The following is a 14,275-nucleotide window of genomic DNA, read 5'->3' on the forward strand; positions in this document are numbered from 1 at the left end:
TCGTCGGAATGGGCAATGCTCCTGAAGAATAACGTGGGGGTACAAGAGAGTATGAATTTCTCCACATGTGGCAGGTCGAAGCGTCTCTCAAAGTTGATTATTAAGCTAGATACGACTTGTAAAAAATATGGCGAAAAAGAATTTTCGTAATCCCATGTATTCCTTATGGGGAATCAGCTTCAACATCAAGTTACGGCTAATCAAATGGGAGTTTCGACTTTTCTGCTTGACAATCGCTTCTTCAAACTGCTCTCTTCCCGTTGATATCATTTGCTATTTCATCGGAAGTTTGATATTCCCAAGATAACAAATCAAAAAATACTCCCATATGACCAATGCATTTCTCCTTGCCTCCTGGCAGTGTTGCCAAACCTGGTGCGCATAAAATAGCTAAATTTCACCTTAAATGGAGTTGAAACTGACTTTTAAGGAGCTATATTTACGAAGTGCTTCCTAGAGTAACTCTAAATTGATTACAATTTATTCTTAGTTATCACCATCTAGATCCGGCGGCATCACCCATCTCATGGTCGTACGAAAACGAAAATAAAGGATTCCCTGATAACAATATTATGCCCATTTCACGTCAACACGGCGCTATAAAAAAAAGTAGCTGGGGATATAAGTGAGTCATGCCGCCCCAGTTCGCAGGAAAGCGAGTGCACGAAAGAGCCAGATCTGGGTCCAAGAGAGCTAAGTTGGCAACACTGACTCGGAGGTAAAAGCTGGTGGGAGACTGTCTCGCATGCCCTTAAAACAACAACAACAACAACAACAACATACACAAAAGGAGCTATCGAACTAATAACACAGAAAACTTGACAGAATTTCTATTGCCAAGTTCAAACTTAACGTCCATCTAACCTATATACCTACACATACGTATCTTGGGAACACATAGTTATGAAATGGTATACTATATGCTACTAATTCCATTTTCTTTAAGGGGGATAAGCACATCCCTGGCAGGGATAAAAATTATTTTCTTTTGCCAGCAATCATTTTTTTAACGGGGGGAAATCCCCGACATCCCCCCGTTAATTCGCTCACTTGTCTTCAGAAACGGTCAGCCTTTACAGCCAGTGTTGCCACATGAAGGGAAATTTCCCTCTTGCAGGGAAATTCGGACCGAAATTTTAGCCAAAAGGGAAAAGGGAATTTCGATGAAAAATACCACAATTGTAGGGAAATTTTGAGGTCATACAACATTTTTACAGTTTATGTTAATTTCGAATTTCATATTCACATTTTTATTATTTTCTGATCCTTCTTGTTTCTGCTTCCTTGAATATAAGCCTGTATCTATTTATACATGTATTTCTCTTAAGATTATTGTACGTTGCTTTTCTGAATCTTCGGATAATTGTAACGATTATAATTAACGATTTAATGGATTCCTGACCATGATTTAAACTTGGGACATCTGACCAGAAAGCGATGAAGCTTACATCTATGTGAAAAAATTGTGTAACATTTTTTTATTCATACGATCATGGACCAACGGAAATTTTACTACTACTACTACTACTTCTGCTGCTGCCGCTACTATTACTACCACTGCTAATAATAATGATAATTATTATTATTATATTTGTTTAGGTGAAAGGAAAAAATGGTCCAAAAAGGGAAATTTAGCCCCTTGGAAAGGGAAATTGTGCTCTCAGATTGTGGCAACACTGTTTGCAGCCCGCTTATCTTTCACCACCTGCGTAATGTGTGTTTGAACGTCTCTTTCTTTTATCCCTCTCTTTTACCCCCCCCCCCCTTTTCCTCCCATATTGGACGTGAACAAAAATAAACAACGTTTTAAACTTTTAATAAGATATTGTTGATTAAGAGTCTCCAAATAGCGGATTGAGACAAATTTATTAATACCATAAATCAATGACAACAGTATGGTAGGTTTTGGTTCCAACGTCACCGCCTTCAGCAGGTGCATCGACTTGGTCTCTTCATCCTGGGCTTGGATTTTGGCTTGGGCTTGGATCTGAGCTTGTGTGTCGCCTTCAGGCACTCAGGAACATTGGGGAGCATTTTACAGAGGCGGGCGAGAGGCATAGTGGTCTTGAAGCCACGTGCCGTCGAGTCGGAATCGTTGTCAAGTTGCCTCTGCCGCTTCCCACCTTCCCTTTTGCCCATTCGCTTTGTTTCCACGCTCTCCATGTCTTCTTCGGTGGATTCTCCTTGGGCATTGTCAGTGGACGGACTTCGGCGGTATCTGTCAAGGACTTTCTCCTCATCCATATCTTCAATCCCAGGAGCTGGGGCAGGTAGAGGATTTGCCTCAAGCTGAAAAGGGAATGCGTGTGTTTTATTTTAACGTTCAGCAATTACACTCCTCCCAAATAGTTTGGAATATTATTACCTTAAACAATAGGTGATAGACACGGCCTTGGAATGCAACAACATATGGCATCTGTATGGTGGACGTTCTCGTCTTGTCGCTGACCTTGTAATCAAGGGGTCCCGGGTTCGATACCCGGTGGAGGCTCATAGTGGTTCGGATCCCACTTTAAACTGTAGGTCCAGTCCCGATTAGCCTTACTGTGCATAAAGTGGACTTAAAACACCAACTCAATCAATCAATCAATCAATCGTCTTGTCGCTGACATATGCCACCATCCCTATCACCTATTGCGCTATTCCAATTTTTTTTCGAGAAGTGTAATTATCTGACCTCACAAAAGTATCACCCACCGAAATTGTACCGAAGAACCGGAACAAAAACGGTACGGTATCAAAATAAATGTTGTTGTCGAGTTGGTGTTTTAAGTCCACTTTATGCACAGTAAGGCTAATCGGGACTGGAACTACAGTTTAAAGTGGGATCCGAACCACAGTATCAAAATATATGTATGTACAAACATATTCAGTTAATATAAACATGACCGATTAGTTAATTAACTAAGCTCACATAAGTATCACTCACTGTCATATATCATAGCTGCCACAGTGCTTAGTATAATGTATTTTATCCTAAATATGCATCACTAAACTCAATGACTACACAGTTCTGTAGTATATTTGCAGTGGGGGAAATATGACTATTTTAAGGCAAAATTGCTAATAATTAAAAGATTTATTGAAATAAAAATATGTTTCATGTTGCAAAATGGAGATCAGTCCTTGCACTGTGCTGTGCTAATTTTTTCCCGAATTGCAACTTTTTATGTAAGTTGGTACTACTGCGTTAGACGAGCCGCAACACCATGATGCAATTCATAGTACGTGATCCACTGTTCTAGCTTTGTTGTTACTATATCCATATATCATTATCTCAAGTAATATTCAGCTCAGATCTTAACTTTCAGTAGTCAAAAATAACACCAGCTGTCATTTTTAGTACAATTTCGAGAAGTACTTCACTTTAAACAGGCCCTGAACGTATATTTTCGCCAGCTCAGATGTGAACGCAGTTACACAAGACAATCAAGACTCCGCCGATGTCGTCAACCTACCTACAATTTACTTTTTTTCATCGTACACATCTTACACTGTGACGCAATAACCTTAATTGTGTCCATATTCCCCTCGTGCCCATTTTCCCCATAGTTCCTCTATATCGTGTTGCAAATCACGTTTTGAAATTATAATAGCACACGTATTATTAATCAAACCAGAGTCTCCCGCGTGATAGACGCCCTATCGTCTGGCCCTATTTTTTGTGTGCGTGTGTGTGTGTGTGTGTGCAATGAAGTGGCGGCATACTGGTTTCATTACTTTCCGTTTGTAGGTAACTTTCTTTACTTGATTTTACATATATATATAATCTAACAGGTGAAGGTAATACAGGGAAATCATATATTTTATTTTCATAAACATTAATCACGTACTGTTACTCGCATTACATCGATTAATTAATTAAATAATAATGTAATAAAACAGAAAGTTCTTATAATTGAGTCATTTACTTTTTCCAAATTACGTTAAGTGATTTAATCTCATACTTGGAGCAAACTCCAATTATTTCAACACCGATTCTACCAGTCTAAAATAGTTAAACTTAATATGATATCAGGCTTGATTTTCTTTGATATGACCCCGGGTAGTGAGACGGGCGTGATAGGATGCCATATTTATTTTAATTATACGTTATCTTATTTTTGGCATTTCAAAACGAATTCGATGCAGGAAATATAACGCACGGCCCTTAGAATGTTGTGGAGATGCAAAGACAACAAAACATCGTTCTTCACATGGGCATTGCTCCTTGCCCCTTGACCCCTCCGTGGAATGCAGACGCTGCACTCTTCTACCTGCGTGTGCCAGATAAGCAGCTATGCACGCGGCGGCAACGACCATAAAAACAAGCGAGAAGGAACCAATATTCAAATACAAATCTCACTCCAAATTTTATTTTATGTCTCCTTCCTTACTGAATGAATGGCAATCAATGTGGGCTCAGGATGCGGCCTTTTGGGGGCACCCTGCTCTGGTATGCCAGAATGGGGTTCAGGACTTGTGAGTTGGGTTCTGTGAATTGATGATGAAAATAATTTGTATATCAGAACCGCTCTAGAAAGCCAGTCCACTGTGACTGCGAGATTATGCATGCCTGTCTCACTGTCCGGGGAACGTTATTAAAAATGTTATTAATACTGTCCTACCATGTAAACATAAGAGTCGAAATCAGAAACCGTACAAATGGAAAATGTTATATTCACGCTATTCACAAATGGTTTAAAAAAAGAAAAAAAGAAAATTTACATGTAATGTAATGTCACTCACGAGTTTCATGTCCTCTGTTCTGGATCCCAGAACAGATATCACATAATGTATTGTACACACCAATTATGTCATGTATATATTCCTATGTATAGTATTGCAATTTATTATTATACCTATTATAAAATGCAATCAAATTGTAATAAATAGAGAGAATAAAATCTGGGGCACCGTCAAATTCGGAGCAACTGACGTCCTGGTATATTTTTAGGCACCAGGACAATAAGAGCATACCCTCGAATGTATGCGGGAGGAGGCGGGCTTACTTCGGGGTTTCCCCCCCTTATTACATGTATTACTTGATTTTACACGCAGAAAAATCTAATGAGAATTTATCTGAGAATTTAACGTCCAGAACGGCACCACTAATATGCAAGGAAAAAAGGAATAAATTAAATACGTTTTTGTACTTAATGTAAAACCTTTTTTTAGGACTCTACCTCGAGTATACATCTCCATATGTCAAGGATGTAACCAGTGGCGAGGCGTAGTGTCGCTGGATCGGTAGGCACAGGCGTGTGAACGGGAGGGGAGGGGTCTGTGATCGGGTAATGGCTGTGATCTTTTTAGAAACAGCAATGTTTTGTGTGTTAAAATATGAAAAAATAGCCTCTCTAAACGAAAATGTACCATATTACACGCAATATGATCTTACAGCGCAGATCACCGAACGTTGCAGGAAGTCTATTCGCCCTAGTAGAAAGCACCGCGAGGCCGGCCTCATATTGTATATTACGGCAGGAGCGCCCCTGAAATTAGACTTCCCGCATGCGCTGCATTGGATGTTCTGGCCGGGATCAGCTGAGGTCCTCGCAAAGATGCTTCACTTCATTCGAAGACCGAGTTCCGATCAGGGAAAGAGATTTGCTGTAATTATCGTAAAACCTAAAATTTTAGTTTTCATAAATTAAGCGTCATATTGATTGAGTTGGTGTTTTAAGTCCATTTTATGCACAGTAAGACTAATCGGGACTGGATCTACAGTTTAAAGTGGGATCCAAATCACTATGTGCCTCAACCGGGTATCGAACCCGGTACCCGCAATAATCCGTAATAGACAAATATATTAGGACAGGCCTGGCCTCTTAAGGCGCTTCGTCTCTGGATGTAACTTGAATGTACCTTCCACTCTTTCGCTCGCGACTCTTTTCCTTCAGCCTCACTTTCCCTCAGATAAAAATATTATCGCTTTAAAGGACCAAAAATGCTTTTAGACGTTGCACTTTCATCCATTCTTTTCAGATTTTACAAATTTTACAATTTTTTTTGGTCTTTATTATTCTGATAAACTTATCATTTTAACGTATGGTTCCCAAACCATAAAATATGTTGCTTCTACACGTCAACGCTAAACCTCATAACAGATGTTGAGAGAGCTGCGTCGGATAATCGTCAAGCATCCCCCTTAAAGTCCTGACCTGTTTTTCCGTTGTCCATCCCTTATAAGGCAAAATAATTTACAAATCTTGTGCAGCTGGAAGCATGCGTGCGGTTTCAAGATTGTATTCTAAAAATCTAGAACTGTATCGTATAGATTTGATAAGAGTGAGGAACGTATGTTGTACAGTCGAAGTAAAATGTTGTTGCACTTCAAAATATACAGAGATAGAACGCAAGACGAAGGAACAAGGTAGTCCAATTGTGTGTTTCTTTAGCAGAACTTCAACATATTTTTTACACCGACTGTACAAGAATGTTCTTCTGAGTACGCGCATACTTCATACCTGAATCGGCCAACTTGATAAGAGGACGACAAGCATTACAAGAATGGACCCAACAATGATTCCCATTGTTGAAGTCTCTATCTATTCTTCAACAATTTCACATGTGACCACTTTCAGGTGTGACTAGCCAGTCACTATTATCAACTACGTTCTCGCTGAAATAACCTTTTTAATGTTATTTTTATTGTTTTTGGTTATTTTTAAAACTGAAGTATCTTCAATCTTCAAACACTTCACCGGGCATATTCTATTGTAGTTCAACTTTTTTACGGCAGATGTCGTCACGACTGGATCAAGCGTCTGCTGCACCATTCTTTCGGAGTCAACATAAAGGCATTTTATGGCATTGAATCAAAAATTGTAGGAATAGTAATATGTCCACCACTGTAACTACATGCATGATACATAATGTTTATGTACCGTAGTTTTATTCGAATTCGAATTTCTCGATGTAAGTAAACACATCTCTCAATAATATTTGCTAACATGTTCGGGGGTGAACTGCGCTTTTCTGGTTTACTGATTTTAACTTCGTGGTGATTATACAGTCTGTCTGCGTTGGTCGCGACCGCATGCGCTAACTGGACGAGTCCAATGGCAATATTCGAGGGGTGGTTGAAAGTAGCTTGCTCGGGGGAAGCAGGTTTATCGTCTATTGCTGAGAGAACATGGATGTTTCAAACGTTGTGACGTCGGCATGGTAAAAGGGGAGCAATAATAAACAACCGAACGCATAGAAACGAAATGCTGTTTTGAAATCGACGGCGTAGTGTTGAGCATGCTTCTACCTCCCTCCCATCCACCCACACCCTCTTTTTCGCATTTGCATTTTTCCATTGTGCTCATACACTGTGTGTAAGGGGTGATCCTTTGTGAAGATACCCAAATACTAACCTCTCTTTCACGTAGTACAGCATGGACTGCACTTTGCAGAGTCTTTGGGCTTGTGCTTGCGTCGCCCATGTATATTTGCGACAGAGGCGTCTCGTGAACGCATGCGGTGAATGCTGCGCATGCGTCAATTGTGGGAAAAAAGACAGCTTGCTCTGCGACGACATTCATGAACATTTCTACATTCCAATTTCTTCATATAGGAGAAGTATTTGTTTTACACGAGAGCACTCATCTAAGTTTATATTACATTTCTTGGATCTGAAGTGAAAGAAAGTAATAATTCTTTTCCCACAATTGACGCATGCGTCACTTCAGATCTAAGAAATGTAATATAAGCTTAGTTCAGCACTCTCGTGTAAAATAAATACTTTCCCTATATGAAGACATTAGAATGTAGAAACGCTCGTGAATGTCGTCGCAGAGCGAGCTGTCCTTTTTCCCACAATTGACGCATGCGTTCACGAGACGCCTCTGGTTTGCGATTGTCCTTGGATCCATCTCATCAACATTTATCCCCATGGTTGCGATTAGCCAAAGTGGCAGAAAACCTAAATGAACTAAATCAATCATCCACCCCCCCCCCCCCCCAACACCCTGCCTACACCTTCAAAATTTCCTCAACACCTGTCCTAAAATTTTTCACAAACACCAAATTTAATGTCATTTTGTTTCCAAAATTACCCTCACGCACCTCTGCAGAAAAATTTAGGATAACCCCGTACGTATTCAATAGTGCTCACGTCTTTTCAAAACACCTCGGCCAATAGTGTTGCCATAGCGCCATACTTCCGAGGATGATGCGCAGTAGCCTGCTGCGCAGAACAAAGTCACAATGCGAGTAAGGAACGTTGTGTGACACATCAGATACCAGACTCTCAAGCAATCTTCCAATGAGATGATGCAGAAATAAAATGACTGTACATGCTTTTAATCAGTCCTTCCCATGTTTCCCGTCTTTATTTTTCTTCAGTTTCTCTCTTTAAATGCCAGTATAATTCCCTTTTGCTATACTTATGCTACTATTTCTACTTTCTGAGGAGAGGGAACCATATTTGCTTGAATACCTACACTGAGAAAAGTTGTAGGATTTTGGGCTATTGTTCAGTTTCAATTTGGTTCTTCCTGTAGAACTGTTATGTTCCTCAACAATGCGCTGAGGCAAGTTTTTCACAGCATAGGTTTTACGTATTTTTATCGAGGAAGGAAAAGAATGCTGCGTGGAAAATAAAACAGAATTCTTCCAATCCGTTTACTTTTTTAGTGTCTTTTGCAGAACAATCTATCTCACAGGCGGAAGGTTATTGCAAGATAAGATATCTTGAACTTGAATAGACAAATTTGAGTTTAAATTCTTGTTCAATTAACAAATTTTCGTTTATTAGTATATCCCGTAACTTCTGTGACTTGTTTTTGAAGATGTATTTCTAGCAATGATGTGCGTCTACGCGTAAACAACGATAGACTACATTCTACACGTAGACTATTTTATACATGTAGATGACGTAATCTATGTAAACAACATGGCGAAAGGTGATAACTTAGCAAAGGGCGCCGTGGAATTGAAAGAAAATTATACTTTGTATCAGTTGCTAATGTGTGAGGAGAACTTTTCATACACTTTCTTCCAAATTCGAACAATTTCTCACCTAGGAAGAAACCTAATATATGAAATATTCTAGTGTTTTATGGGGGAAAAGACCACTCTTGCCTCACGACTGCCATCTGTTGTTGTTTTTTGCATACTATTTATCTTCTTGCATAGTTGGTAATAGAAGACAAGAGAAATTTTGTTGTAACTAGGATTCTTTCCATTTCGTTAGGTACCAATACAGTTGAAAATGTCACTTTCCTTTCATGAAACCCTTGAAAATTAATCTTAATGCACTTTAGATTATCTGCGTAGTGTATGTAAACTACAACCCAATGTAATCTACGCGTAGATTACGTGTAGACAACGTATGTAGACGTAAACTTATAGTCTACGGCACAACACTGATTTCTAGTCTGAATATGTGAAATTGCAAATGTAAACTCCGTACCTTAAATATTTGGAATATATACACCGTTTAATTGAATTAATTTAGAATTTTTGGATACATTGGAATCACACAGAACCTTTATATTGTTAATGTATGTATTTATGTTTGTTAATGGTGAGAGTCGTAATACGTTGAAATAGAGAAAACCTGCGTGTATCCTTGATTTTTGGAAAGTTCTCCTTGAAAATCTGGAATTTTATCATGGCCCTAGAATGGCCATCCTGTTCTTGCATTCATCTATCATCATTCTGGAGGACGTCCAGATTCCCTATGTAAGCTCGCCCTCATTCACATGATCTGTTGTTTATGCATATTTTGCTAGCTTATATGGAGTGGTCTAGTTTAATGTTTGATAGTATCCTTCTTACTGCTGGATGATATCCTAAGTTGGAATTTTGAACAAATTCTGCTTATCTTTTCTGATGACCTAGGGAATTATGGTGTGGATATTGTGTCTTTTGAGTCAGTTTTTGTATATCGCAGTTTGTCTGTTAAGCTGTAACCAACTCTCTTAGTTATGGTTGGCGGATAGACATTGAGTGTCATTGTAACTACGTATGATGTGTTCCTTTCTTTATCTGAGTGTTGTCGGATTTGAGCAGATTCTTATTCCAGTGGACTTTGGCGTTCTTTGTACCCTTAGGATGCTTTCATTTGTAGTGTAGGTTTTCTACCTGTGTGTGTTGGCTTTCGATACATAGCTGTTAATATTTGATTTTTGTATCTATCCATTAGGACATACTAGTAATGGCAAGAGTTTTTTCTTTGTTTTTGCGTAGTAAACCTAATTGATGGGTGAATACTATTCAGATTTTGGAGGTAATCTGGAAGTGTGTGTAGTCTCCATGTGGTCCTGCTCTGTTAATATCAACATTTTTTGACCGAGATGTTTAAAGTAGGCAGAAGGGGTCATAAATATACATTCCAATCTGAGATATGGTGTAATGGAATAATACTCTTTTAATGTGTGGTATGTGGGAAAATGTAATTTAAGTCCAATACGTCGGAAAATGTTACTTAGTTCACAACTTCTGTCTCGCAAGACGAATGCCATCCCGCACCAAACCAGACAACATATGAGGACTGATCAAAAAGTAAGGTTACCTGCTTTTATATATAGAATCGTACAGCGAGAGCATGCGCAACAACAACATAAGGAATAAAGGACAGGGTTTACAGAACTTTAAATTAATTTATTGTGTTGAGATATGTTGCTGTACAGGCATTGCATTCCCTTGTTGGCTCTAGAAGTGATTGGCATCTGTTTTGATCACGGCAACCGATCAGTTTTTCTTATGCTTGGGTGCACTCTTGCGTTTGCTTCTCGCGTTCGATTTCTCCTTTCCTTTGGGTTTCGCTTTGGGTTCCGATTTCAACGACCTCTTCTGAGGCCGCTTCTTCAGCGATTGTGAATGCGACTTCGGCGTCAGTTGCGATATCGGACCTGGTTGTGTGTTCTTGCACTCCGGAAGGATGGGAAGCCAACTGCAGTAGAATTTCACTTCCCTCACTTTACGTTTGTGTTGCGCTTGGTTGGCTGCCTTCTTCATATTTCGGTTTGCTTCTTCGCCTCCTTTCCCTTTATGCATTTTTCGGTTTCCTTCTTCGCCTCCTCTCCCCTTGTGCATTTTTCTGTTAGCTGCTTCGCCTCCTTTCCCCTTCATTTTTCGGTTTCCTCCTAAGCCTGATCTCCCCTTCAGATTTCGGTTTGCTTCTTCGCCTCCTTTGCCTTTGCGCATTCTTCGGTTTCCATCTTCGCCTCCTTTACCCTTGTGCATTCTTCGGTTTCCATCTTCGCCTCCTTTGCCCTTGTGCATCTTTCGGTTTGCTGCTTCGCCTCCGTGCTCTTTCTTCATATTTCTTCTTGCCTCTTCTCCCCCATCCTCCTTCTTCAACTTTCTTCTCGCTCCATCTCTAGCTTTCCCCTTGTGCTTCCGTTTGGGTCCTTCTCCCGCGTTCGTATTCAGGCTCCTTTTTCCGTCCCCCATCGTCCCCATCGTTACGCTTAGTTCGTGAGTCACCAAAGGCTCTTTTTTATGTTTTCCAACTGCTGTGTCTTGCTTTGAACGCTCGGCAGCTCCTATCGACCTTCCTTCAGCCTGGAAAAGACAATAACCTTTTTAAAAATATATCCGCCCTTTTCTGGCTAATAGTGGCGATGACATTGATAAAGTGACATGCAAAGGAACAGCCATGCCAAGGCCGGGACTCAAACCCGTGAGTTTCAGCCACTAACATATCACTTGTGCTCCTGCATTCTAACTTAAGGTTTCTTGAAAGCCTGTATCGGAAAATTATCGAAATAGTTTCCCAATTTCCTATTATGTCCAGACAAATATCTGAATCAATCCTCATGAAACAAGTTATGTTGGTGCCAGTCACTGTAACAGAGTGATTACCTATATACGTTTTCGAGAACGATTTATTTTCCGGGAACCCATAAACACGTGTTCATGCCCAGGCACTGGTAAAACTGTGGATTCGAATGAGACATGGGAGTACCTACAATTTCCCTGCCCCCCCCCCTTTCCAAATAGATAATAGCTAGATAGTTTAACAAACTAACCTAACATCTTAGTAGTTTTATTCTTACAATCTTGATACTCGCCAGTAGTGCATTCTTAAACTGATGACACACACACACACACACCACGTGTATGTGGACACCCGTGTGGAGGATTGGGGTCACTTGCAATAAGGAAAAATTGCCTACTTGTCCTTCATTCATTTTTATTTGTAGCTAATTCTTTTTCTTTATTTCTTTCCTTGTTTCTTTCTAACTTTTGATCTTATTTTCTCAGTTCTAGTATATCTTTGTTCATGTTTATTTATTCTCTTCTTGATGATTCCTTATTCTGTGTTTTCCCTTCCCTTTCTCCCTCTTTATCTTTTGTTACTCCTATTCTTTCTCTCACTCTTTCTGCCTGTATTTCTTGTTTGTCTTTCTTGATTTCTCTCTTCCTCTCTTTCGCTCCTCTATATATTTCTTTCGCTCTCGCTTCTATAATTTCTCTCTCACTCGCTCGCCTTTTCTTCTTTTGTCTATCTGCAACATCTTTACTTCTCTTCCCCTTCTCTCTCTCCTGCTCTCTTTGTGTCTGTTTTACTTCTTCAATTCTCTTTCTGTATCTGCCTTTCACTTACGCTATTCTTCTACATCCTTTCCCTCTCCGTCTGGCTCTCTCATTGTCTATCACTTTTTTCATTCTCTCTTTTCTGTCACTTCTTTCTCGCAATGACATGCAAATACGATGCCAATAAATCTAACTTAACGACACGACTTTTCGATTTTAACCCCATTGGAAAATTTTCTCCTGCTGCCTATGTAGGTATAGGCTATATACATTATCAGTTTAAGAATGGAACTAAGATCCTGAAAATGAAACTACACATTTCCAGTAAGTATTTAGAGACTCGGGCAGTTCCCTAAACCATCAGCTAGAGGGGCAGGTTAGAATTGGTTTAGATACCTTCTGTCGCAAAACGACAAAAAAAAAATAGTATATTACAGGCAGAGTGTGTGGCAAATCAACACAAAGTCGACATTTCCAGACAAAACGTGTGATAACCTTATCTACTGCAAAAACATGTAATATAAAATGCAAATTAATGAATAGATGATGATACATACATGGGACAGTGATTAAACCCAATGCCTTCAGCCTGTTGGTATCTCTGCTTCCATGATAATGTTTTCGAAGCATTTATCACTTTTACAGTATGGTATCGGAGTGCATTAACGACTTCAGGAAAAGTAAGTTCTCTTAGAACTTACAATTAATGCTATTTTTTATGTATACGTCTTCTACATATAAATAAATATACATATGTTCTACAAGTTTCCCTTCTATCTTCTCAGATATTCGTGGTATGAGAAAAAAATTATTGTGCTCTCATCTATAACCGCGAGACTGAGAGCTTATCAGATTATTCTGCACGTGATACCTAACCTAACAAAACCTTATTCTGAACCTAACCTAAGGTATCTATATCAAAACCAAATCTATCCTGCTCCTAAACTCTACATAAAATTAAACCCAGAAATGTCAGTTTTCATTAGTTCTGCATTAGCTGATATAATGTAGAACCCAATCTGCTAAATCTTTGTTTCAAAAATAATTTGATAGAACACAGAGCTACAACATGAAAAAAGAATGCTTTTAAAATGCTGAATAACACCTAATTCAACAGATACACAAACATTATGACATATACATTACCTCATTTGAAATTGTTGATAAAAGGACTACCAACAATGAAAAACTCGAAACAACAATTATTCTCATTGTCTTTCTCAACTCTCTTCTGTTGGCGCTCATACTGGTCCGAACATCTTTTCTGACTTTAGTTCCTTACGTAGATGTTTTTCCCGTTTATCATTTCGCTATTTTTTTTTATCGGTTTCGTTATTTTAGCAAGTGCTGTATCTTCTTTCTTTACGAATCTCGACCAGACACACTCCATTGTAGTTCGACTTTTTACAGGGACGTTTCTTACAAAAATGTCTTTTGTCTGCTTTAATATTCTCTGCGAGACAGGATAAACCAAATTTACGGTCGCAGTTCAATATTCTGCTGAGTGTAACTCCAATACCGTGACAGCGCCACTACAATGGATTTTTACTATGTTTACATACAGACGTTGGCGTTATTTGATCTTGCTGGTACACCGTTTTGGGTAACTTACTCGAAAAATAAAAGGATTGCTTCACAGATACGCGTTGCATCACTCAATTGATTGGATGATACCAAAAGTTCAATATGTGAGTCAGCGCTTGGGCTATTAGGATTTGAAGGTGCAAAATTATGGCCGGGAAAGGGAAATAAAAGGTTCTGAAAATGTTTTCAAAAAGGTGCAAAATAAGTGCTGATAAAATGCCTTTATTTATGTCTG

At 39.1% G+C, this 14,275-nt stretch overlaps 2 protein-coding genes across 2 annotated transcripts; both read right to left on the minus strand.

The window, feature by feature from the left end:
- Positions 1-1,854: 1,854 nt before the first annotated feature.
- On the minus strand, positions 1,855-6,573 carry LOC145999983 (uncharacterized). The gene is made up of 2 exons (XM_083137282.1): positions 6,450-6,573; positions 1,855-2,289 (listed from the first exon to the last, which is right to left on the minus strand). Exons 1-2 carry the CDS (start codon positions 6,513-6,515, stop codon positions 1,927-1,929), a joined length of 429 nt encoding a protein of 142 aa, XP_082993408.1. The 5' UTR covers positions 6,516-6,573; the 3' UTR covers positions 1,855-1,926.
- Positions 6,574-10,589: 4,016 nt separating this feature from the next.
- On the minus strand, positions 10,590-13,730 carry LOC145999984 (uncharacterized). The gene is made up of 2 exons (XM_083137283.1): positions 13,603-13,730; positions 10,590-11,481 (listed from the first exon to the last, which is right to left on the minus strand). Exons 1-2 carry the CDS (start codon positions 13,699-13,701, stop codon positions 10,666-10,668), a joined length of 915 nt encoding a protein of 304 aa, XP_082993409.1. The 5' UTR covers positions 13,702-13,730; the 3' UTR covers positions 10,590-10,665.
- Between the last annotated feature and the right edge of the window lie 545 nt (positions 13,731-14,275).

This window comes from Lepisma saccharinum, chromosome 16, assembly GCF_977018435.1.
Source record: "Lepisma saccharinum chromosome 16, izLepSacc3.1, whole genome shotgun sequence".
In the NCBI taxonomy this organism is placed as follows: Eukaryota; Metazoa; Arthropoda; class Insecta; order Zygentoma; family Lepismatidae; genus Lepisma; species Lepisma saccharinum.